This window comes from Eretmochelys imbricata, chromosome 5 (assembly GCF_965152235.1).
Source record: "Eretmochelys imbricata isolate rEreImb1 chromosome 5, rEreImb1.hap1, whole genome shotgun sequence".
NCBI lineage: Eukaryota > Metazoa > Chordata > Testudines > Cheloniidae > Eretmochelys > Eretmochelys imbricata.
This window is the reverse complement of record NC_135576.1, coordinates 6,568,868-6,592,922: the sequence shown is the minus strand read 5'-3', so window position 1 is coordinate 6,592,922 and position 24,055 is coordinate 6,568,868. Positions and strand designations below refer to the sequence as shown.

The 24,055-nt window shown below is 43.5% G+C and overlaps 1 protein-coding gene across 31 annotated transcripts in view; it reads left to right on the top strand.

Annotated features, from left to right (window-relative positions):
* CELF4 (CUGBP Elav-like family member 4) overlaps window positions 1–24,055 on the top strand; it is an 847,078-nt gene that overhangs the window by 575,456 nt on the left and 247,567 nt on the right. For 6 of the 31 annotated variants that reach the window (XM_077818116.1, XM_077818101.1, XM_077818118.1 and 3 more), the window contains exon 4: window positions 7,025–7,034. The exons of the other annotated variants lie outside the window; for them this stretch is intronic. In XM_077818116.1, coding sequence (XP_077674242.1) covers window positions 7,025–7,034 — 10 coding nt within the window. The remainder of the gene's footprint in view (window positions 1–7,024; window positions 7,035–24,055) is intronic. 31 annotated transcript variants of the gene reach the window in all.

Here is a 24,055-nt window from a genome sequence, read left to right as displayed (position 1 = left end):
CTCATGCAAACCACAGGAAGATACTGTAGGGCTGGGTACACAATAAATAGGATAAATAGAGCACAAGGGCATAGATTGTAAGATGTATGGCACAAGACCTGTATCTTCTGGGTGTTGGCACAACGGTAGAGCCTTGGATTATGCATGATTCCTCTGAGTGCTACAATAGAAAGACATGAATACTTTCTTCTCCTTACGTGACATCTCCATTACCGGAGGTTTACAATCATAGGAGCTCATTCTGTACAGTCCTTGGCTAACCGCTCCTTTTGATCCACCCAGGATACCCCATCGTTCATCCAAGATCTTCTTTTTCTGCCCATGTTGTTCCGCCAACAACTTTCCCTTCCAGTGCCCGTGAACATGCGTTGCTCACTGAATCTCTTAAAATGTGCCCTGCACATCCAATCTTTCCTTTCATACAATCTCTGACTAGCATTTGCTGAGTTCCAGTCACCCCCAGTACTTCTTTCTTGGTTACATGGTCTATCCATAGTATTTGCAGACTTCTTCTATACTTTCTTTAAGAGGAATTAGGGTTAAGATACTGGCCAGAGGTCCATTCTCAGCTCTGCCAGAAGCTGGGACTGGATGACAGGGAATGGATCCCTCGATATTTTCCCTGTTCTGTTCATTCCTTCTGAAGCATCTGCCATTGGCCACTGTCAGAAAAACAAGATATTGAGTTAGATGGACCATTGGTCTGATCCCGTATGGTCGTTCTTATGTTCACTGAGTGACCTGGGGTTGCTTTGGGCCTGGTTTTCAAAAGGGCATTGGGGCTAAGTTCTTCTGAAAATCTGCCCGTGATGGCTAAGGACTTGAAAATCTGGTCCTTGATCTCTTAGTGCCTCAGTTTCACATCCATATAATGGGAGGATAACATTTCCTTTCCCTGTCTGGTCTATGTACATTAAAAGTTGTCAGTGGGAGGTTTGTCTGTTACTTATGTCTCCGTACTGTGCCTAGCATAACGGGACTCTGGTTTTCCCTGGTGCTTCTAGTGGCTAATGTCATGCACATAATAATAACAATACACTGTAGTGTATCGGAATAGGGTAGCATCCCTTTAAAGTAGTTTCTGAACCCTCACGTAGCTCTCACTGTGTTCTATGAGTCAAAAGCGAACAGAAACCGGCAATATATACGTCGCTAGGCCTGGCGTGATTTTATATATTTAGTAACATAGTTATTTGGGACCCAGCTGTGCCCCTGTAGTTTTTTTCATTTTATTTCGTATGTAAAGAACAAAAGGCACCACACTCGAGAGAGGGTATTTTCGTTTTCTCTTCCTAAAAGTGAATTCAGGGCAGGAATTTCACTGGCAGGGAAAAGAAGGGTTAATAGGAAACTTTTCAGTGTGTGAGAGAGCAGAATAAGCTTTCGTTCTTCGTGTAGCGAAGCAGGGGAGAAAAGCTTTCTTTCCCCTCAAACGCAGCCTGGCTCAAAGAAACGGGAAGACTCGATCTACTTTTTTTTTTTTTTCATGTTTTTCCAAATATCACTCCTGCTTGTCACAATATTTATAAAACCCCTCTTGCTATCGCAAGCTGCACAGCCTTTGGCTCAGGCTCCTGCTTATGCAAAACAGGGTCATAAACATGTCACTGTGTGTTTGATAAATCCATCTTCCTCTTGTCATTGTCACCGAGAAGCTGAGATGACAGGAGATTACGCCGTCAAATCGCCGTGGAAACGCCTGCAGAGTTTATGAATTTTCATAGGCTATAAGTCCTCTGTAATGGAAAGTGGCACCCAGAAAAAAGCTTACTATTTTTAAAGACTCTGTGTGTGTGTGTGTGAAATTATAGCAATTTACACACGCTGAGGATCTGGACTTAAATCTGTGTGTGCACATACGTACATAGGCCCAATTCTCGTTTACACTAAGGCCCCTTTGTACCATTCTAACAGTATAAAGGGCCCATTCAATGAGTGTAAATGCCTTTTTAGTGTACATTTATTGATTTAACACACATTTCCTGAGCATTCGCCATATACAATTTTGAAATGCTTGTAAGTTAGTTAAATCAACCCCTCTCCTCCACTCCTTTGTTTTTGGCTACCAAAGCCACTAGCTAGGCCTCAGTGAGAAATATAGCCATGCCAAGGTTTAAAGGGCAGTTGTGTAGTGTATTGAACACTGTGTTAAAACGGTAGACTGTCCCTTTACATTTCAGAGTGTTTTCCTGGTCCTGCTTGCAGACTATGGGGCTAGGGGAAATGTGTGATCTGGGCCAAGCAGCCATCAGTCAGTAGACTGCCAGCCTATTGTAAAGTGGGGTGAGTTGTGCTTCTTTCTCTCTTAGACAGCAGCCTGCTTTGTCTCTCTCTGTTTTGGTTTCTTGTGTGTTATCGTTCTGAATTCTAAGAAATAAAGTTGTGTTAGTTGGAACCTTCCAACAAGAGTATTTATGTATTTATCAAACTTCTTTGTGTGAATGCAGTGAACAAAACAAGTTGTTTTCTCTGTATCCATGTCTAAAAATAATGGTTACCAGTTTTCTAATAGGAATGTGTGCCTTCCTAACCCCTCATTATACTCTAAACAACAACGACCTTTGGAGAGAACCTGTGAGCTCAATCCTGCAAGATGCTGAACACTGCATGTTCTCTTGGTTTAAATTGGTGAGAGTCAAAGGTGATCAGCACTTTGAAGCTGGTTGGGAATTTTTTAATGAAACATTTTTTTCTGGAAAATGCCCATTTGTCCAAAACAAAGCTTTGACTGGGAAAGTCTCCATTTCAACAAATTTCCAATGCAGAGTCCTTCCCCCTCTCCCCCCCCAAAAATTGTCAAAATATATTGTTTCAGCATTTTAAAATGAAAATTTCTGTTTTTTTTTTTAATTCAAAATGACTTTTTGTTTTGAAACTTAAATTATATTAAAAAAGTAAATGGTTGAAATCAAAATGAAATGTTTCAGATATTTTGGAAAAAAATGTTTCAATTGATTCAAGCCTTAAAAAAAAAAAATTCAGATTTTCGGTTCACAAAATTAGCTGTCTCCATTGGGGGCAGGAACATTTTCTGAAATCTCAAAAGAAATTTGCAGTATGGGAAAACTGTTTCTCACCCAGCTCTACTCAGTCCCTCACTGCAGTACTCAGAACCTTGCAGGATCGAGCTCTAAGCATGGACAATAATTATGCAAAAGATGACTGTTTAGAATGTTTTGTATGTATGAGACCAGAGGGTTAGAATGGAAACTGTTCTCAGTCTTAACAGAGCTCTTAGGCTACAGATATACATGGGTGTAATTTTTACAAGTGCCTATGTGATTTAGGAGTACAACTTTGCCTTCCAGTGAAATTAGTGCTCCTAAGTCACTATGACCTTGTCAACTTATAAAAGTTGTGTTGCCTTACCTGGCCTAGTTAAAGCAATACAACCCCTAGTGTGGACATAGATATGCCAGTATAAATGTGCTTAGTATGCTAGCTTATTCCCATTAGGGATGGGAAATAAGTTGTACCAGTAAAAGGAACCTCGATACCCATATAACAATATTGGTACATTATATATAAGGCACCTATATAACTATATTGTTTAAAAAAAAATCACACTCCTAACCAACTTAGTTACCCTGGTATAAGAAAAGTGTGCATAGACCATGCTGTAGGCATTTTTAAATATCCTATGTGTGCACACACACGCATACACCTTAAAAAGTGAAAGTAGAACTCAGCCTTAACTATAGCAGCTAGTACGGTTCTTACACTCTGCGTGTGTGTGTGTGTTTGTATACTTAAGCAATGCTCTGTTCAAAGAAACCAGATGTCAATGCAGTGTTTAACCAAACGATCTCGTGTGGGGGTCAGTTTGAAGCCCTCAGTCAGTGTTTATGGCCCTCTTCTGCGGTCTCCCCTCCCCTCAAATCACAGCATGCTTTATTATGTCTCAGCTCTCCTTTCGTTCTTTCCCCCATATTTAATTTGAAGCCAGCTCCCTGTTATCGAACTGGAAGTGAAGCTGACTGTAATTATAAAAAGAACAGGAGGACTTGTGGCACCTTAGAGACTAACCAATTTATTTGAGCATGAGCTTTCGTGAGCTACAGCTCACTTCATCGGATGCATACCGTGGAGTCTTCAGCCACCCAGTTATCAAAACCAGCTCTCAGGGTATGTCTACACTGCAATAAAAGCCCCATGGCACAGCCACGACTGGTCCGGGGCAGCTGACTTGGGCTCGCGGGTCTCAGGTTGCGGGGCTAAAAAATGCAGTCTAGACAGTCAGGTTTGGGCTGGAAGCCAGGTTCCCAAACCCCGTGAAGAGGGGGAGGCTCTCCAGCCTGAGCCCAAACATCTACCCTGCTATTTTCAGCCCTGCAGCCCAAGGCCTGCGAAGCTGAGTGAGCTGACCCAGGCTCTGAGACTCAGTGCCATGGGTTATTTACTGCAGTGTGGACACCTCCTCAGAGACCCTATCAGGCTGTCGCAAACAGGCAGTGAAGGGGTGTAAAGCTAGCTGCGGGTGTGTGTACAGAGACTTACCCAGTGAGGACCAGTTTGCCAGCTCCTGAATTCCAGTGACCTAGTTTGCACAAATAATAATAGCCAGGGACAGTGCTCGATGTTTCAGGGATTATATTGCCATTAGCTGGGCACCTATGTCTGCAGGAGTGATTTAGTACAAATCTGCCTGGATTCCATAGATAGGACTCAGGGCGGCTAGTCTGTGGGACCATGCACTGTAGCCCATGCTACCGCACCTACACGACTATGCTTAGGGCAGTAGCTCAGTGACAGCTAGCATGAGTGTGTCTACCCAAGTCAGAAATCACACCCTTAGCCCCAGGTGTAGCCATTGCCTTTGAGCACAGAAGGAATTTTCTGAGTGTTTTCAAGGGAATCCGTCAATTACTTTGAGTTAAAATTAATTTAAAACAGTCTTTTCAGAAATTTAGCATCTGTGCTAGTCTTTCCTTTGCCCTGGTCTACGCTGGGGGGGGGGGGAAAGGGAGGATCGATCTAAGGCCTCGTCTACACTACCCGCCGGATCGGTGGGTAGTGATCGATCTATCGGGGATCGATTTATCGCATCTAGTGTAGACACGATGAATCGATCCCCAATCGCTCTGCCGTCGACTCCGGAACTCCACCAGGGTGATAGGTGGAAGCAGAGTCGACGGGGGAGCAGTGGCCATCGATCCCGCGCTGCGAGGACGCGAAATAAGTGATTCTAAGTCGCTCTAAGATACGTCGACTTCAGCTACGCTATTCTCGTAGCTGAAGTTGTGAATCTTAGATCGATCGCCCCCCCCTGTAAACCAGGCCTAAGTTTTGTAGCTTCAGCTACGTGAATAACGTAGCTGAAGTCAACTTACTTAGACCTACTCACTGCGGTGTCTTCACTAAGGTGAGTCGATGGCTGCCACTCCCCCATCAACTCTGCCTGCGCCTCTCACTGCGCTGGAGTACAGGAGTCAACAGGAGAGCGCTCGGGGGTCGATTTATTGCGTCGAGACTAAATGCAATAAATCGACCCCCACTGGATCGATCACTGCCCACTGATTCGGCAGGTAGTGTAGACGTACCCTTAGTCCCAAATGATTGTAATAACAGAGTAATACAGACTTCAAACTTTCCATATCGTTAACATTAATTTCATTCCTATGCTACACTTGAAGAAGTTAGGATACAATTAAGCTAAATGATTAATAATTGTTATATCTAATTCCCATGATTATATAAGCTACAAACAGGAAGTCAATAGCTCATTTAACTCTTAAGTAGGGTTGTGACATCAGCGATAACTCAACAAACCATAGCCTTTCCTCTAAAGCTAATTTGCCTGTGACAATTCTAATGACTGCAATGCCTTGATAGTATGAGGTAGACTGGACATGTTTCAAGAGTTCTCATTGGTAGATTACCAGGTCCAACATTCACTGCTCTTTAAACACTGCTGGGCGGTCTGTTAGCTTGGACATCAGTCCCCATAGTGATGCTGCCTCACCTCCACTGTGCATTGAGGTAGCATTACCAGAAAAGCTGAGACAAGAGCGTCTTAAAGCACAGAGACACTGGGGTTCATGGACTGGACTCACCCCGCCCTTTACATAACACTGGTCTCACTATCATAGCTCTTCAAACCAATCAATCAATTGCAAATTAAGGACCAGTTTTTCCAGAACAGGTCAGCTTCTTTCCACTGCTCTGATAATGAAAAGCAGCTGCAAACCCAGCCTAAAGGGGTGGTGTACTCTAGCTGCTTTGCGGTGATCTGGTGTACCAGCGAATTTGTCCTGAAAAGGTGAAATCATTGGCAAAACTCACCCAGGCTTCAATAGAGCCAGGATTTCACCCTGCATATCTTCAAAACATTAGAAATGTTGTACGGTAGCTTTCTCGTTAAGTTTCTTGATAGGTGTTAATGAGCGAACATTTTACTTTAAAAAACAAACAAACAAGGAAATTCCAAGACAAAACAAATATGTTAAAGAGAAGAGTCTATATCAGTAACTTCACGGTAAAAACATTGCAGGAATGTTGTAAGTATTCCAAACCCAAACATTACATATCCAGGACTAGATCACAAGTGGTCCCTTCTGATCTTGGAATGTATGAATCTATGAAATTCAAAGTTATGGTTCCACTTAAAAGGAATCCAAACATGTTAAGTCATAGAAATACACAGTTAAGGTGCCCAAACAACCTTAATTCTGCCTTGTAACTCAAACAAGCTTATGCTCAAATAAATTGGTTAGTCTCTAAGGTGCCACAAGTACTCCTTTTCTTTTTATGTTTTTAAGAATTAGTTTAATCTAATCTGGGATAACAAATATTCCACATATTGTAATCATACAGTTATTGCACATTGTCATTATAGAAAATTAATATTGTTTGGTGCATTTAATGTGCATGTTCAGTTGGGATAGTTATAACATCCCTGTAATGATTTTAAACTTTGTTACTGATACATATTCTCACCTTTAACTCCATTTTAAAGCTCTCTGTGTATGCTATTCTTTGTTGCATGCTGTGACTTGTTAGACCGTTGCTGATATCCACCTGTGAGGTAGCTGCATGTCAGTGGTGAGGCAGTGATGCCATGTACATATAGAATCCAACTCACCCACTTCTGAAATGCAGCTATCTCTGGGGTGAAAAACAGCTTTGTAACACCACACGGCAAGGAAGAATAGCTTCCCCAACTGAAACTGATTCCCAGTTATCTGGGCCAGGGGAAGGGGGAAACAAACACCATGAATTTAGATGGCAACCTGTCTGTTTGATCATCACACATACACAGCCAGAGTAGATTCATCCCTATTGTCCTTCCCATTGTGGCACCCCGCTCATTGTACATTCATTTCCATTGTGACTCTCCCTTTATATATTTTACATGCAGGGCCTGTCTCAATTGTATATTCAGGCTCTGGTTTTAGGAGATCCATCCATGGGCTCAGCTGTTCCACAAACAGATCTAATAGCAGTAGTGTGCTCAGATGTGCATGATGGGTAATAGCAGAGCAGATTGAGCTATATTGTCCCAGGAGTTCATATATTTTGATACACTCATAGGGTACACATCATCCTGCTATGATAATGAGGCCAAGTCAAGCATCTCGGGAATGCAATAAGAGGGATTACAATACTGTTCCTTAACTCATTTTCAGTACACTTTTTTCTTTCTTTTAACCAGCCTAATCAGTGACACAATCTACTTTGCACTAAATTCCCAAACTGTGCGTTCCATTTCCCACCCCCACCCCCCGCACTGCACTCCCTCCGTCCAAAGACACACATTCACAGAGACAAAACGAAGGAGTGTGTTAGGCATCAAGGAAAGTTAAGGGCATGCGTTTCAGGAGCAGCATTCGCATTCATAGCAACTGAGGGTTAAAAATGGCAAGGTTAATCATTTTCTCTCCCAAAGCCGTGTCACGTAATCAAGTGAAATAAAACTGACAAAGAATGTCAGATGTAAGCAGAAGGCTTTCTTGTTTGCTGCTTTACTATTAACCTTCTCCTTTCTTTTTTCTCTGGTGCTAGAAAATGAGTGTCAAATTCTGCCCTCAGATGCAGCCATGGGGCTGCCAACCATTTCAACAGAAGCTGTGCACACTCATCTGGAGGAAGAATTTGGGGTTTTATGTTTGTTTCACACTTTGCACCTGAAAGCAGAAGGATAACACTAGTTTTCTCCCTCCAACCTGCATCCATTTCATGACACTGTGGCAGTATTACCCACTTCAAGTGTTCAAAAATCAGGAGTCAGGCTGCGTAGGTTCATAAGACTGGTTTAAAAATCAAGAGGTATTTTTCAGTAATACGTCTGGGATTCTTTTTTATTGTCCTTCCGTTTTTCTAAACACTCCCCACCACCAGCAGGTTTCACATTTTCAAATTTTCTCTGCAATTGCGAGGGCTAGCAACTTACTTTGAAAAAAACCCGAAGCTGAGATTCTCACATAATCACATGACTCTGGGAGCTGCAGCTTTAAGAAAAAACACCGAATATTATGAGACATGGTTTAAGAGTGTTGGCCAGTGGACAATCGGCAGCATACTTCCTGATGTATGTCTTAATATTACATTCATGTAGCGTCTTACACATGGAAGATTCCTGTAGTGTGTTGGGACTGTCTAGAAAGGAATAAGTTTTCCCAACTCTGAAATACAACCACCCTGCGAGAGTAGCCAGCAGCAATTTTAATGATTCACAACAACACTAGACAACAGTCTCTAATCAGCTGGTGTAGATCAGTGTAGCTGCATTGAACATACTGGAACAATACTATCTACACCAGCTGAGGATCTAGCCCAGGGACTGGATATCATTACTGTGTCTGGTTGAAACTAAATTCATATCAAGGTAAGCTGAATTCCTGCTTTAAATTTGCATCTCTTTAATACTAACATAGATGAAGGACTAGAAAATGTGTCGTAAGGCAAAATCATAATAATATTGATTGTCTTCACAAGTGTGTTGTGAAACTTCATGCTGTCATATCTGTAATGCATTGGGAGGCACTTAGTTATTATATACGTGCAAGGCAGAGAAGAATCCTCCGTTCATACAAAGGGCCAAGAAACCTGTGTCTTGGTCTAAATTAGACATTGGTTCAGGGCTCAGGATCGAAGCCAAACCTGGGTTCTAGGAAAGGGTTTCATGGCAGGGTTGGCATCACTGAAATCTTAAAGTTTCAGAGATCTCATGAGATCATGGTGGCAACTTCCTGAGATCAGCTCTTCTTATCAGATTTATGCCACCTCGGGGAAAACTGGAACCAGAATATAGGCCTCTTGGTCATTTTTGTTTTTCTGATTCATATATTTTGGCCCCATCTTAGGCTGTGGGTGCTTTGCTCTACCATTGACCCAAATCATAAGGGTGAGTATGGCTCAGGGTATGTGAATGCAAATTCCCTTCCATCCCACTCACCCCAAAATGAAGAAGTAGTTTGTTTCACTAGCAATAAGTGAAGGGGCAGGCCAGCCAGAGTTGTAGGAAAGAGATCTTTATTAAGAAAGGTGAGAGGCCAATGTTACATGCTAAATCTCTATGTGGAATAAGACAGAACCCTGGCTTACGTACCTGAGCTCCCAGCACAACACAAAACTAACCTGCTCCTTAAACCTGACCCTCTTTCCCCACGTCCACTCATCACGCTGCACGGTTCAGATTTGCAGTTCCAGCTTGGCACCTGATTTGGCTCTCTATAGTCAGGGTGAGTCTGTCTCACACACCTCTAGGTATTTAGACTTCTTGTATCTGCTGGCTGTGGATTTCCATTTGGTCTGATGCAGCAAAGATTGATGTGCATTCTGTACAGCTTCAGTACTTTCCCCGACTGCTAATGCCTCAGCTACAGCACAACGGCATGGGGATGAATTAAAGCACCCGTTACGCTAACTTGTTTTTCTTTTTGTAAGATCATCCGACTTCATTTACTAAATCAGAAGTGACAGGCAGGGATTGCATCATGGGTTTATTCACTCGCTCCCTTCCTTTCGGAATGTTTGGTTATGCTGAACAGAGACCACATCGACTAGATCCCCTACCCCTCTGATCTCAAACCCTCCACGCAAATAACTGGACTCTTTTTAAACACACCGTGGAAATGGCAAGGTTTGAAAGAGAAATGATGTATTATAGCTACAGGACATGTTGACTGGGTTTGAGATGGGAGAGGGGGGCAGAGGGAATGAGGTGTGAGAATGCAGGATATTTGCAGTGTTACTGAAGAGGCCATTAGCAGGATAATCATGTGGGGCAGATATATCTCTTCTCCACCCCGAAGTGTAGTGGCTGTATACCCTGTGGGTCCAGTAACTGACACACAATGGAGTCCGACCCCCAAAGACACACTCAGGATTTTATTGCTCATTACGCCCTCTAAAATGCCCCCAGGGTCAATGTCACAAGATGGGAAAGCAATGAAAGCCCCCATCTGGTTACACCCTCACCACCCCAGAAGATAGCTGTAAATTGAGGAGGAACCCAAATGTTATGGGATGACATGATGATGATGGGAAATGATTTGAGTGATACTGTGGGTGGGTGGAGCTGAATATTCAGACTAGCGCTGGTCCCCAATATCCAAGTTCAGATACAAATTTTGAAACCCAACAGGTGCACAGAAGCTGGGTTTCGGTTCAGACTTTGGTAGCGGGAGGAGCTGATCCTGGACTGGGGTCTGTGTTCCGAAATTTAGGCTCATCTCTAACCAAGCCCACCAAGTGTGAACAGCATCTGGATCTGAATATCAGGCTGTTTCTCAGTCCCTGGTGAAGGGATGTTATAAAGAGAGCAATTAATGGGTCATTGGTCTTAGAAGACAGAACAGGTAGTGATGGGCAGGGATACATGTAAATTCAGAATCAGAGAAAACTTTGACACCGTAAAAGCAATCCAAGCAATGGAATAAAGTGCCCAGGGAAGTGGTAGAATCACAGTCAGTGGAGATGCTCAAAGCTGGCCAAGGCACCAATTCATCAGAAAAGGTTTGAGAATCAGGACATAAATTATGCCACTGCATAGAGGAAGGGCTATAGGCTAGATGCTCTACTAGCAGATCCATCTTCCCTGATAAGCCTCTAACTTTGCCTAATCCCCTCCCAGACACAGGTCTCCCTGCCTCCTTGTGCAGCTATCCACAGCCCAAAAACTCTGAATTTACTACAAGGGGAAAAAAATGGAACCCAAGTGCCATTAATAGGATCTATGGCAGCGTTCTGTAATACATCAGTCCTACTTATAACATAATAGCCATATAACTCATACAAGACTCCGGCTCATGTGAAGCATGGAGGTCTACATTACGCAGGGGAGGAATAAGCAACACAGTCACATATCCTGTAGCTGGGTAAGATTACAACGCAAGCAGCAAGCTTGTCATGCCTGAACTGCTAAAGGAAAGTGCAGGCTGGGTGAGGTAATAATATCTTTTACTGGACCAACTTCTGATGGTGAAAGAGCCAAGCTTTGGAGCTCCACAGGGCTCTTCTTCAGGGAAGTACAAGGCACGGAAAGAGTTCAATATGGGTGTTTTATTAAAGGTGGGCCATATTCTTTATAGGAGAGCTTCAGAGATTCTGTCAGAGTGAGTGTGTGTGTGTGAGGGGGGTAATTGGCAATCATTGTTGCCCCTGAATATGGTCCCATCAAGTGAAGGGAGAGGTGAATGGAGCCAGATCCCCAGCTGGTGTAAATGGGCATTGTTCTACTGCAGTCAATGAAGCGCTGCTATGAAGTTGAAAACCACATTCTGTAAAAACCGCTAAGTATAATTAACAGTTACCGGTCTACACCGTGATATTCAATTCTGGATCAATGGTCGCACTTCCCCAAGGCTCGGAAGGCTTTCAGATTAGGGATTCTGCTTCCCGGCAGTATAGAGATAGATATAAACCTTGGCATTTGGCTCCACGTTTGGATTAAGATCCAAGCTCTTGTCAAGCTTGATGAGTTTGGATTCAGGGTTCCACTTACAGAGCTGGGACCAAGTTGTAAAGTTTGGGTCAGGATCTGGAAACAAATTTGATGCCCTCAATGGTTGGATCCAGCATTCAAGTTTGGGTATGATTATCATTGTTGCTATTGTTCTTATTATTGTTATATTTGAGTAATTACTTTGGGGCAGGCTGCCCCTCCCCACTTAGTCACACTCCTGTGGAGTTACTCATTCGGTTAGTTCCAGGAAAGTCAATGGAACTAGCTACTTAGGTAAATACTCACCAATGTGAGTGAGGGGTTCACAGTCTGGCCCTTTATTTTTAAGAGTTGAATTCAGAGTCTTTTGTTCCTTCTGTCAAAGGTGATTGATCCTGCAAGTAGTGGTGAATCTTAAAAAACTTGGCCCTCAGTTCAGACATGCTGCAAGAGTCACAGAGGTTTAGTGTCTGGACTCTTAAACACACAGATTCTAAGGCCAGAAGGAACCACCATGGTCACCTCACCTGGCATCCTGTGTAGAATCATAGAATATCGGGGTTGGAAGGGACCTCAGGAGGTCATCTAGTCCAACCCCCGGCTCAAAGCAGGAAACTCTAGCCATAGGATTCCCTGAATTAATTCCTTATTCAAATCCAATAGCTGTATCTGACATGGAGCAGATCTGTTAGAACAACATCTATTCTTGATTTTTAAAATTTCCAGTAATGAAAAACCCACCACAGCCCTTGGTAAGTTGTTTCAGTGGTTAATGACCCTCTCTGTTAAACAATGGGTTCCATATTTCTAGCCTGCATTTGTCTAGCTTCAACTTTCAGCCATTGGAATCGTGTTAAATAGCTTTGTCTGCTAGATTGAAGAGCTCATTATCAAATATTAGTTCCCCCTGTAGGTACTTATAGACTACAACTAAATCACCCCTTAACTTTCTCTTTGATAAGCTAAATACATTGAGCTCCATGAGTCTATCACTGTAAGGCAGGTGTTTCAATCTTTTAATCATTCTCATGGCTCTTCTCTGGCCCATTTCCAACTTTTCAACACCTTTCCTGAAGTGTGAACATCAGTATTGACACACTATTCCAGCAGCAGTTGCACCATTGCCGGATACAGAGGTAATATAACTTCCCTAATCCTGCTCAATTAAACTCTGAAGGCTGGAGATCTCATGAGCAGGTTACCTCTTGAGTTTTCTGGTAATCCCTGCTTCCAGGTTCACTAGAGGTAACTGGGTTAAATTCTCTGGTCTGGGCTATACAGGAGGTCAGATGAGATGATCTAATGGTCCCTTCTGACCTTGGAATCTATGAAATGCCCTGAGCCATTTCCCCCTAGGTTTAGGCATCATTCACTCTGGTCCAAGGCTGGAACCAACAAGCACAGAAGTGCGGAAAAACAATAAATAATTAATAAACAAAAGGATCTGAACATTTGGAAAGGTTTAGTTCTAGCTTTCACTGAATACTCAAAGGTGTACAAGGAGCATGGCATGGATTCTAGTCTATAACCATATTGGTTACCTCTGGATATTCAGAGCGCACCCAGGTGGCTATGACCCCATGATGTGCAGAGTGGTAGTTGCCATGGGTACTCTTGGTTCTATTCAATATCTTCATGAGCGATTTGGATAATGGCATAGCCACAGAGAGTACACCTATAAAGTTTGCAGATACCAGGCAGGGAGGGGTTGCAAGGGCTTTGGGGGACAGGATTAGAATTCAAAATGATCTTGACAAAGTGGAGAAATGGTCTGAAGTAAATAGGATGACATTCAGTAAGGACAAATGCAAAGTACTCCACTTTGGAAGGAACAATCAATTACACACGGCACACATACGAAATGGGAAATGACTGCCTAGGAAGGAGCACTGCAGAAAAGGATCTGGAGGTGATGGTGGATCACAAACTAAACAAGAGTCAACAGTGTAATACTGTTGCAAAAAAAGTGAACATTCTGGGATGTATTAGCAGGAGTGTTGTAAGCAAGGGCTTGTCTTCACTGCCAGGGTAAGTCGACCTAAGTTACACTACTCCAGCTACGTGAATAACTTAGTCCTACCTTTATGTAGGGGACTGAAATAGATGACTTATCAAGGTCCCCTCTGGTTTGACATTTCTAAGATTTCGATGACCCTTGTGTGTGTACAGTGTGTGTGCTGGTGCAGAGGAGTTGATGAGTCCACTGCAGAATCACCCTCTGCAGCCAGTCCATGTGAATGAATGCACAGGAAAAAATGATCAGTCGCTCTTATCGCTCTATATGCCCAACCTGAAACATGGCGCGGGAAAATATCCTTAGGGGTTGCGGAGAGAAATGAAGGAGAAAAAAACCCAGGAAGCATACTGTTCAATTACACTGTAAGGGATGGGTGGATGGGGCAGGGGAGAAAGAGGGGGTCACTGTTATCAGGGGATAATTGCACCCATAGGGAAATTAGGAGGTACAAGGAGCCGCAGATCTCCTCTGCTATCCCAGAAGAGCGATTAATTGGTGATAACTACACCCCTGGAGTTGCCTTATTGCCATTATGAAGTCCTTAGTTTTTTATTTATAAATGAAATATTTAAGCGCCTGACTTTGATCGCCAGGATGTGCTAGTTAGTGCTGGCGTCAGCCACGAGGTGCTGAGATTAAAGATTAATCAAAGGCAGAGGATTCGCCCACCCCTTTGGAATGCAGAGTGGTCAGTCATGGAGCTGCTCATGAGGCCCAGGGGTGTCGCTCTTTGCTTAGTTTGCATCAGTTGTTTTGTGGACTTAGTCTCACCCTGTTGCCCTGCAGCTTGCCTACACACCTGCGTGGGTGACCTGCACAGGCGTAAGAGCATGATTCTGGTACGAAGCCAACTGCTGGAGTGGAGGGAGACTGCGCACTGTCTTTAACAGGCGCTGGTGCAGTGTTACCCAGTGGCTGAGTGGTTGGATGTACAGCCCGTACTTAATATTTGTGTATTTAGAACCCAGCACACGCTCTCATACATGCAGGGAAAGGTTATCGGTGTAAAAACAGGCACGGGATTATTATAGGGCCTGATCCAGCCCCCCCTGAGGTGCGTGGAAAGACTCCCGTTTTCTTCAAAGTGTTTAGGATCAGACCCTTCGTAAACAACCTCTTGACTCCTTGTAGCTGCAATACCAGACTGGTCCTCGATGAGATGCTCATTTTCTTTCTCTGTAAGAAAGATTGCTCCCCTGCAGCAGTCCACAGCCCTCTGCAAACCAGTTAGCTCACCATTCAGCTTAATGGGAATTGTCAAGAGATGCAACAAACAAGGTGGGGAAAGGAGCTGCTTTGGAAACATACAAGTTCATTCCAATAAGCACTCTATCTATCTCCTGCCTGAATTTCCCTTCCTGCACCTCTGATGCTCACTTTGGAAGGTAGGTAAATACATTCACTCCTTGCCCTGCTACGTGTGCGTTGGGAGCTCTGTTTGGGTGCTGTTTAATCACAAATATATTTTCTCTCTTTCCCGATGCCAAAAGGAAATCATCAGCAGGGGCTAGGAAAGACTTGAAATCTTGTGGTGTCTGGTTAGATAAGGTTTCCTTCTCTCTTGCGCTTTCTCCCTTACTCTCTTTCTCCTATGATACAGTTAAGAAGCCTAATAACCTCTTTTCCCTGCCAGATACCATCATGCAATTGGAAATACTATTGTTTTCTTTAGGCAGATGGTGATTCTGGTCCTTTAATCCTCTCTCTAAACTCATTAGAAAACCTGGCCTCAGATCAAGCCTTAAAAAGAAAAAAAGCAGAGTGAGAGAGAGAGAGAGAGAGATGGATACCAAGGTGATGAGGCTGGTATAAGATCCTGAATAGGAACTATTATTATCTATTTGTTTTTGTAACTGGCATTTTTCACTCTGAGGTCTGCTTCTTTTCCCACGGCTAGTCAACTCTCACCGGCCTTTGTTTAAATACATACGTGTTGGTGGGTGCATGTAATCAAAGGCATCTCTGCTTGTTTCACACTCTGCCTGGCATGTCATAACAGCCCAGTATGGAGTCAAAAGCACGTGCTCCTAGGATCTGGCTTTGCTCTACATTGATACGGGCTGCACTGCATGTCTCTCTTGGAGCAGCGTGAAGGGTTCTGTGGGGCCGTTCCAAGTAGGATGAATTGCAGGAAGGTGATGGGAGGCACTGCCTCTGCGTTTATCACCCTGGGTCCAAGCTACCCACGCTTGGCAGCACAGCAAAAATGGGCCATTGAGCCACAGGCCAGTACAGGGTCAGTCCCAGTATGTCTCAGAGCTGTCGTCATGGCTCCTGATGTAGGGGGCATGTCTAGGCGTGATTGGTCTCGCGCTATGCTCTGGCTTTTCTTTCTTCAAGGCCATAGGCAGCCAGACACAAGTTATTGTGGTCTTGAGGTTACTGTAACCTGTGTCAGGGTCAAATCAGTGCCCAGCCAGCCCCAGAATAGGCGAGAGTCAAAGATGCTTGGATGTGCCCAAGAAGCAGGTACTGGAGCACTCCCAACCCTAAATATAGCTTGCGAGTCATGGTCGGCAATTTCATTCCAATTCTCAGACGGGGCGTCATTTGCTCTGGAGCAAGGAGGGCAGTTGCACCCGCACCGAAGACCTTGGTTTATCTCCCCCCCCCCACCCCGCAGACTTTTCATAGGTCTAATTTCCCTACTTCCCACCCCCCACCCTGACTTTTCAGGATATAATGTAATCACATACAATATTCTGTATGAGGACACAACTTTGCCCCCCTTGTCCTCAGATTGAACAGCTTGTGTGACTTCAGTATGTCAAGAATTTAGGAGCTCTGAGTCTCCCAAGCCCTCTTTTTAGGGAAGGGGTGCCTCAGAGAGAACCATCTGCTTTGTAGGCAGTACTTACCCAGCTCCACAGTACCCCTCATTCACAACCTGATCCAGTAAGGCACCGAGCGCCCTCACTTCCCATCAGTACTAGAGGGTTTGCAACTCCCTGTAGGAGCTGACCCACTGGGAGTCTTGCCTGAGCAAGGACCATAGCACTGGGCTGATAGTAGACTGTCATCTTGTGCAATTGAGTCAAATACTGTGACTGGACTTTTTAAATGGACTGTATAATTTTATGACTGTGGCAAATAATTGGGAATGAATAATTCATCCAACAGGTTTTGATTCTTTTCATGCTTGCCGAATATCCATGAGCAAATCCTGATTTCCTCTGGTTTATTTATTATTTGAATTTATTTGATACATTTCCCCCTCACTCCCTCATATTTTTTTCACTCCATTGATTGATCGGAGACAGTTTTGTGAGAGTTCACTAGCCAGCATTCAAAATCATTAGTAGTAGCAGTATATCAGAGATGGATGGGCCAGTGTTTAGGGCACTAGCCTAGGCCTTGGAAGACCTGGGTTCAAGTCCCTGCTCTGCCACAGACTTCCTGTGCCATCTTGGGCAAGTCACTTAGCTGCTCTGTGCCTCAGTTCCCCTTCTACAAAATGGGGCTAACTGCCCTGCCTCCCAGGATATTGTAGGGATAAATGCATTAAAGATGATGTGGTGCTCTGATGCTGTGGTAATGGGTGAGGTCATATAAGTTCCTTAGGTTACTATGGTAGTGTGTAGGAGCACCAATCAGAACCCCATTGTGCTGGTAGCTGTCCAGACAGGTAATAAAGAAGACAGTCCTTTCCCCGGAGCGTGTACACAAATAGGATGGATAAAATAACTCAATGAACAAAGTTTAGGCAGAAAATGGAATCTTGTGTCCTCACTTCCCTTGCCAATGACACAGTGATTTGCAGGCATCAAAGCAGAGAGAGGTTTTAATTCAGGCTCTGTTGCATAAGTAGCTATCTGCAGAGGTCGGGGGGATTTTAACTCCCTTGTGTGCAGCACTATCAAATTGGCTAGGTAGTTTCCACTGTCACACCAGGATACCTTACTTGATGGACCAAAGGTCTGAGCCACTGCAGTAAATCCTCTCTTCCTTCACTGACACATTTGGCTTTGCATCTTTATGAAGGTTAGACTTATGAACAGATGGTCTTAAAATTCTACCTGCCATACTGGGGGAAGTTCTTCTTTGTAAGTTGGGTGCCATTGAATAACACTGAGTTCCTGCCAAAAGACATTCCTGCAGTGTAACTGAATGGTAAGTAGGGTAGTATTTTCAATAGAGCTGAGCCGTGGTCTAACTCTGCCCTGACTGAAGTCAATGGGAGTGTTAACTATTCACTCCAAGGGGAGCAGACTTAGGTCAATATGGGAAAATCCTGTAAAGGCCCCAAGATTGTAAGGTCTTCTCTATCTGAGTCCTGCTAGAAAGGAATGATTCTAAAGCTACAGAATATCCAAGCTGAAGGAGAGCGAGATTAAGGGTTTTACTATTGTGTACAGGAGGAAGAGGATATTTTGGAGAAATAAAACAAGGGGATGAAAACACCAATCTTACTATTCTTCCTTCTCTGCCCTGCAGTATGTGGGGGTGGGGAATAGGGAGAGAACCTGGAAATATCCAGCCTTCAGAATCTTCTTCTAGACCAATGAGCTGAGTTCAGTGAGGTCAAACTCAATGTGTTTTATGGTCTCTTCCCTCATCTTTTTGAACTTCTGCTCCGTTTTCATTTAAGATCTCAGAATGCTAGGATAACTAAGATATCCCTGTTTCACCTCCCGTCCCCCCACAACAATGTAAGATCTCTTTTGTTATCCTAGCCATATGTATTTCTACCCATAATGCTTACTGCTATACTCAACCACCCAATCAACTTCCAGTCAGAGAAGGTGCTTTTCTTTCAGGCTTTTGTATTTGTTTACAAGGCTGTCTTGATTCAGGCTAAAGTGTTTGCGGCACTCAGCACTGTTCAAGTTACTTTCAAAAAAGTAATTTTTGCAGATTCCTCTATCCAGAAAGTCACTGTCAGTTGCATGTTCTTGATCACTGTCTCAGGAAGAGATGGACACTAACCAGAACCCAGCCTGTGCAAACTCACAGGGAATAAATTGTGGTGATAAAAAAGATTTTCAGAGGCAAATGTTTTGATGATTTGCTGATACCCTCTGGGAAATCATTCTGATTTGGAAGAGGGATGAACTAGATGGCCTAATAATGGAGCTGGTCAGGAATTTTCGGACAATGTTTTTTCATCAGAAAATGCTGATATGTCGAAAACAAAACTGTTTGCAAGAAAGTGTTGGTTTTGATGAATCTCCCAATTTGAAAAAAACATTGACAAAAATGTTCTGAAATTGTCAAAACATCCCATTTTGACATTTTCAAAATGAGCATTTTCATTTTCTTGTTCAAAACAACTTTTTGCTTTAAATTGTAGGTAGATTATTCTAAATAACAATAACAAGGGTTAACAAATTGCAAAGATCAAAACCAAAGCAAACTCATTTGAAATGATCAAAACAGAACTTTTTGATTGACCCAATCCAAAAAGTTTTTGACTTATCAGTTCACAATATTTACAAGATTTCAACTTGTCCTGATTTGAGACAGGAATTTTTTTCAAAGCTATTTCCCACCCAGCTTTATCTAATGCGTCTTTTTCACCCCTAACGTCTATGGATCTATTTGACAGTTCCCAGTAAACCCCCATAGCAGGATCGGATCACTGGTATTTAGAATACTTCGTATGATCTTCCCTTTAGAATACTTCGTATGATTTAGATCTTCGTTCTGATTTCCCAGGTGATAAAAGTTTTCATTGAAAACAAAATCCTTTTGACTGCATCAGACTTAGCAGTTTCATTGAAAAAAAAGTCATTTGCTGAAAAATGCCTCTTCAGGTACATTTAGCTGTTTTCTGCTAGCAAATTTTTACATTAAAATGGTGTGCGTCTATTGAGGAACATGAATGAAAATGACAAACGCATGTATATGGGAATTGTGCCCGGGGAACTGCAACAGCTAAATATGGAGCTGGACCACTGTAGGGCCACACCCCTTTGCTCATGCTTGACTTATGATCCTGGCAAGCTGGTGGCTTTTAGATGTAGCATGGAGAACAACATAGGAAACATCTGCCCGCCTCCCTCACTCAAAGACCCTACCAGTCCAATCTTTCTCCTCCTCCAGGCAGTGCTGAGTCTGTGAACTGAGCTGCAAATGATTTATTCTTGATCTATTCTCTCTTACCACTGAGGGACTATCTTTGTCACTTGATTGCCGAGGTACTATCTTCGTCACTTGAGAGTCATCAGTATTAGATACACCACCCAAAGCACAGGAAACACCACTTCCTACAATTCCAAATAGTCTGAGGCTAATGGCAACTTTGGTAGTCTTGATATCATTGTTATCTCAGTGAAGACTCTCTGGCCAGTTAAAACATTTAAGACATTTCTCATTTACAGTGTAGCAGTTAAATTGCAGACAGGGAACAATAGAGTCCCAGGCAAATGCTGGAGTTAAACTTTTAGAACAGGATAACTAATTTTGTGATAAATCACATTTGCCCTTCTCCATGACCATGCCAAGTGTTGAGTGGGATCATGCCACCTCTTGCGTGTTGAGTGCCTTCAACTCCCAAGGAAGTCAATAGCAGTCAAAGACACTCAGTACCTTGCAGGAAGCGCTCAGCACTTCACAGAATCTTGCCCCCTAAGGGAGACATAAGCAAATCTCCTTGTTTTGAATCATCAGGTAGTGAATACTACCAGAGTCAGGATATGCTGTGTTTGATGACCCAAGGGTCGGAGCCCAGCATGGCAGATCATTCTCTTTGTTCTTCTCTCAGACTTTAATAAGAAATTTCATAGTACCTTTATCTAGGCCTCTCAACCTGCCATGGCCCAAACATGGGACACAGTATGTGATCTAGACTTAAAAGCAGGGGGGCACACACAAAAATTATTCATGCAAGAAACTTAAAAATCCTGTGGGTTTCCTTCCTCTAGCATAAGTCACTCTCCCTGTAGCCTCAGCTCCATGATGCTGCATTTCTCTTGTCAATAATTTTGAATAATAAAAGTGTGGGAGGGTGTTAAAATTTGTGTAGAACATAGGTTACTCTGAGACAGAAAAATGAATATCTCTCAATATGAAGGACAGTTGAAATCCGTGCCACTAGCTATGTCCCTAGCAACCTCAGCATCCCATAATAATAACCCCCTTTGACTTTTCCTACAATCATGCAGAAAATGTGGCCACCTCTCTTGGGGCTTGGAATAATGGCGGTCTATTTAACCTTAAGTAAATTACTAAATAAAAAATCTCTTCTCCTTTGAGTTGCTCGGATCTGTCAGATGTTGGGTTTTCTGGGTGAAAATGATGTGTGTGTGTGTATATATCCACACACACGTGCCCGCACACTTTTTTTAAGAAAAAGGAAGACGCAGCATAACGTTGGCCGTAGTCCAAATCCTGTTGAACATGCCACCTGGAAGAAACAGAGACATCTGGAAAATCATTCCACAATCTCTGAGGAAATTGCAGGAGAAATACAGGATGATTGGAAGACCAGCCCTTTGTGGAACTCTTTCTTTATCAGCCAATTTCACTTTAAATTCATTTTTCTTTTTTTTTTTTTCCTAAGTAGCATATGTTCAGGACTTTGATAAGAACTCTTTGGGTTCTGGGGGTTTGTTTATTTATTTTCTTTGTAAAGGGAAAGAGTTTTGAAAAGTTTTGAAGGAAATGAGAGAATGCCAGGCAGAAAGAAAATCATAAGAAATATCCTATAGTACTACAGCTAAACAGATAGAAAGCTAGGTAAATAGATAGCTAGAGAGATATAGATCTATGTAGTACTACAGGATATTTCTTATGATTTTTTTCTCATGTGACATTCTCTCGTTTTACATATATCTATATATATGAAAATCTTAAACCGGATTGTTCCCTCCTGCTACATAGTGATACAGGGCAATAAGGCCCTCCCTGCTGCATGATTGCATGAGACTAACCTGGACTGCAGCAGCTCTGGGCACAGAAGAAGGGCTACTTGACTGATACTCCCCACTACAAGCAAGTGAGCAGGGACAAGATGGGGAGGAGTAGGCAGAGATATGCTAGGTAGGAGCTTGCCAGTAGAACCATGACTCCACCTCTCTTGCAAAGGGCTGACTCAGGCTGTGTGGGGCTAGTGGGAAAGAAGACCTCTGGAGGAAATGGGCTCTGGCTGGATGCTATGCAATGCCTCATACTCAGGGCTATTCTGTTCTGTTCGGGTTCTTATACTGTTCCCATCACCACTGCGTATGAGCTCCTAAAGCCTCAATCTAGCCCTCTATAATTTCTTTTGGGACAGGAAAGCAAGATCAAGATACTTACATGAAAGGCTCTGATCCTTCTGTTGTGCCAGCACAAATCTGGAGTAACTCCTCTAGAATCAATGGTGTAACAGTGAGAGCAGGGCAGGCCCTGCAGCTTCATCCAAATGCCGTGCTCTTTGATGTTTTGTTTTCTTATTTGAGGGACTGGGTGCAGCAGTATGGATGGTGATGGTGGGGAGATGGATATTATCCCTGGTTCGTAAACATCTTGAGCATTTGGAAGCTTTTCAGCAGATAATACTTTGGCAAAGTATTTCTGAGCCAGCCACCTGCATCTGTTTTCTTTGTTTATTAGAGTAAGCTCCAAAGATGAGAAGATACAGGTGGAAGCTTAAAGCCCCCCTTCCTGCCCGCCTCCCCTTGTGTGTTTTAATCCTAATCTGTATCAACAAAGATGAGTCGCTTCTTTAACACACACACAAAATGATATTGAGGCCCGCTGAGGAGAAACGATGAGCTTGGATTCCATAATCAATCGCTGAGAAATTCATTCGTGCCAGCACAGACCTTATGTGCACGAACAGCAGTCCCTACAGCCCTGCCTGATTTAGACGAGCTTCATGAACAGCCGTTCTCTTCAATCACACAGGGCTCTTTTCTTTGCTTAGGAGCATACCCTTATAAGCCTCTGTCTCAAGGAAGAAAAAACCCAGGAGCTCAAAGTCTGAAAATTTCTCTTCACCGCTGACTGCCTTTCTCACATTGCCTTTCTCACATTGTCTTTCAGATGAGACATAAACCAGACACCCTGACCACTCTGTGGGCATTAAAGATCCCATGGCCTTTTTCATGAAGGTGTAGTTTCAACTTCCTGCTTTTCGCTTGTGTTATACCTTTCGCTGTTAGATTGAAAACCTTATTGTTAAATATTTGTTGCCCATGTAGATACTGTAGACTGTAACAGGGGTGAAAGTAACTAAAAAGTCTTACTGGTACGGGGGCCTGGCTCCAGGCTGCTGGAAGGGGCGGGACTTTGGGCAGAAGGGGCGGGGCATCAGACAGAAGGGGTGGGGCTGGGGTCAGCCTGCCCCAGCCAGCCCTTCAGTGCAGTCCAGCCCACGCCGCCAGGATTGCAATGGCAATTTAAAGGGCTCAGGGCTCTGGCTGTTGCCGCCGCTACCACAGCAGTGGCTGGAGCTCTGGAACCTTTTAAATCACTGGCCCCCGGGGAAGTTTCCCCTTCCCCCCCATCTTGGCGGTCCTGGGGGTGCAAAGGGGGCAGTGACGTTAAAGCACTTCCGTGGCAGCACTTTAACATCGGCTGTGTACGAGCCTGTACCAGCGACCACTTCTTACCGCTACGCCGTACCGGCCCACTTTCACCTCTGGACTGTACTCAGGTCACCCCTTAACCGTCTCTTTGTGAAGCTAAATAGATTGAACTCCTTAAGTCTATCGCGATAAGGTATGCTTTCTAATCCTTTAAGCATTCTCATTTCTCTTCTCTGAACCCTCTCCAGTTTCTTAATATTCCTCTTGAATTGTGGACACCAAAACTGGACACAGTATTTCAGCGGAGAGCACACTAGTGCCAAATATAGAGGTAAAATAACCTCTCTACTCCTACTGAAGATTCCTCTGTTTATGCATCCCAGGATGGCATTAACGCTTTTGGGCATGGCATCGCATTGGGAGCTCATCACTCTTAGGAATCTCTTCAATGCTAAGTTCTACAAAATAGCATCGGGGTGCCTTCACCACACACCCAGTTTTTCGGGAGTATCTTTTGCCTACATTAAGCATAGAGGTCTAATCTGAGATACGCTTGAATTTGTTTCTGTGCAGCTCCTTTCTTTAAAGTACCTCAAAGCTCTGTATAAAGTCTGGAGGCTGGACAGGCGGCGACTAGGTTGGGAAAATATGCCAATCACTATATGCTGAAATATTCGCCTCCACACCACGTTGAACACTGGA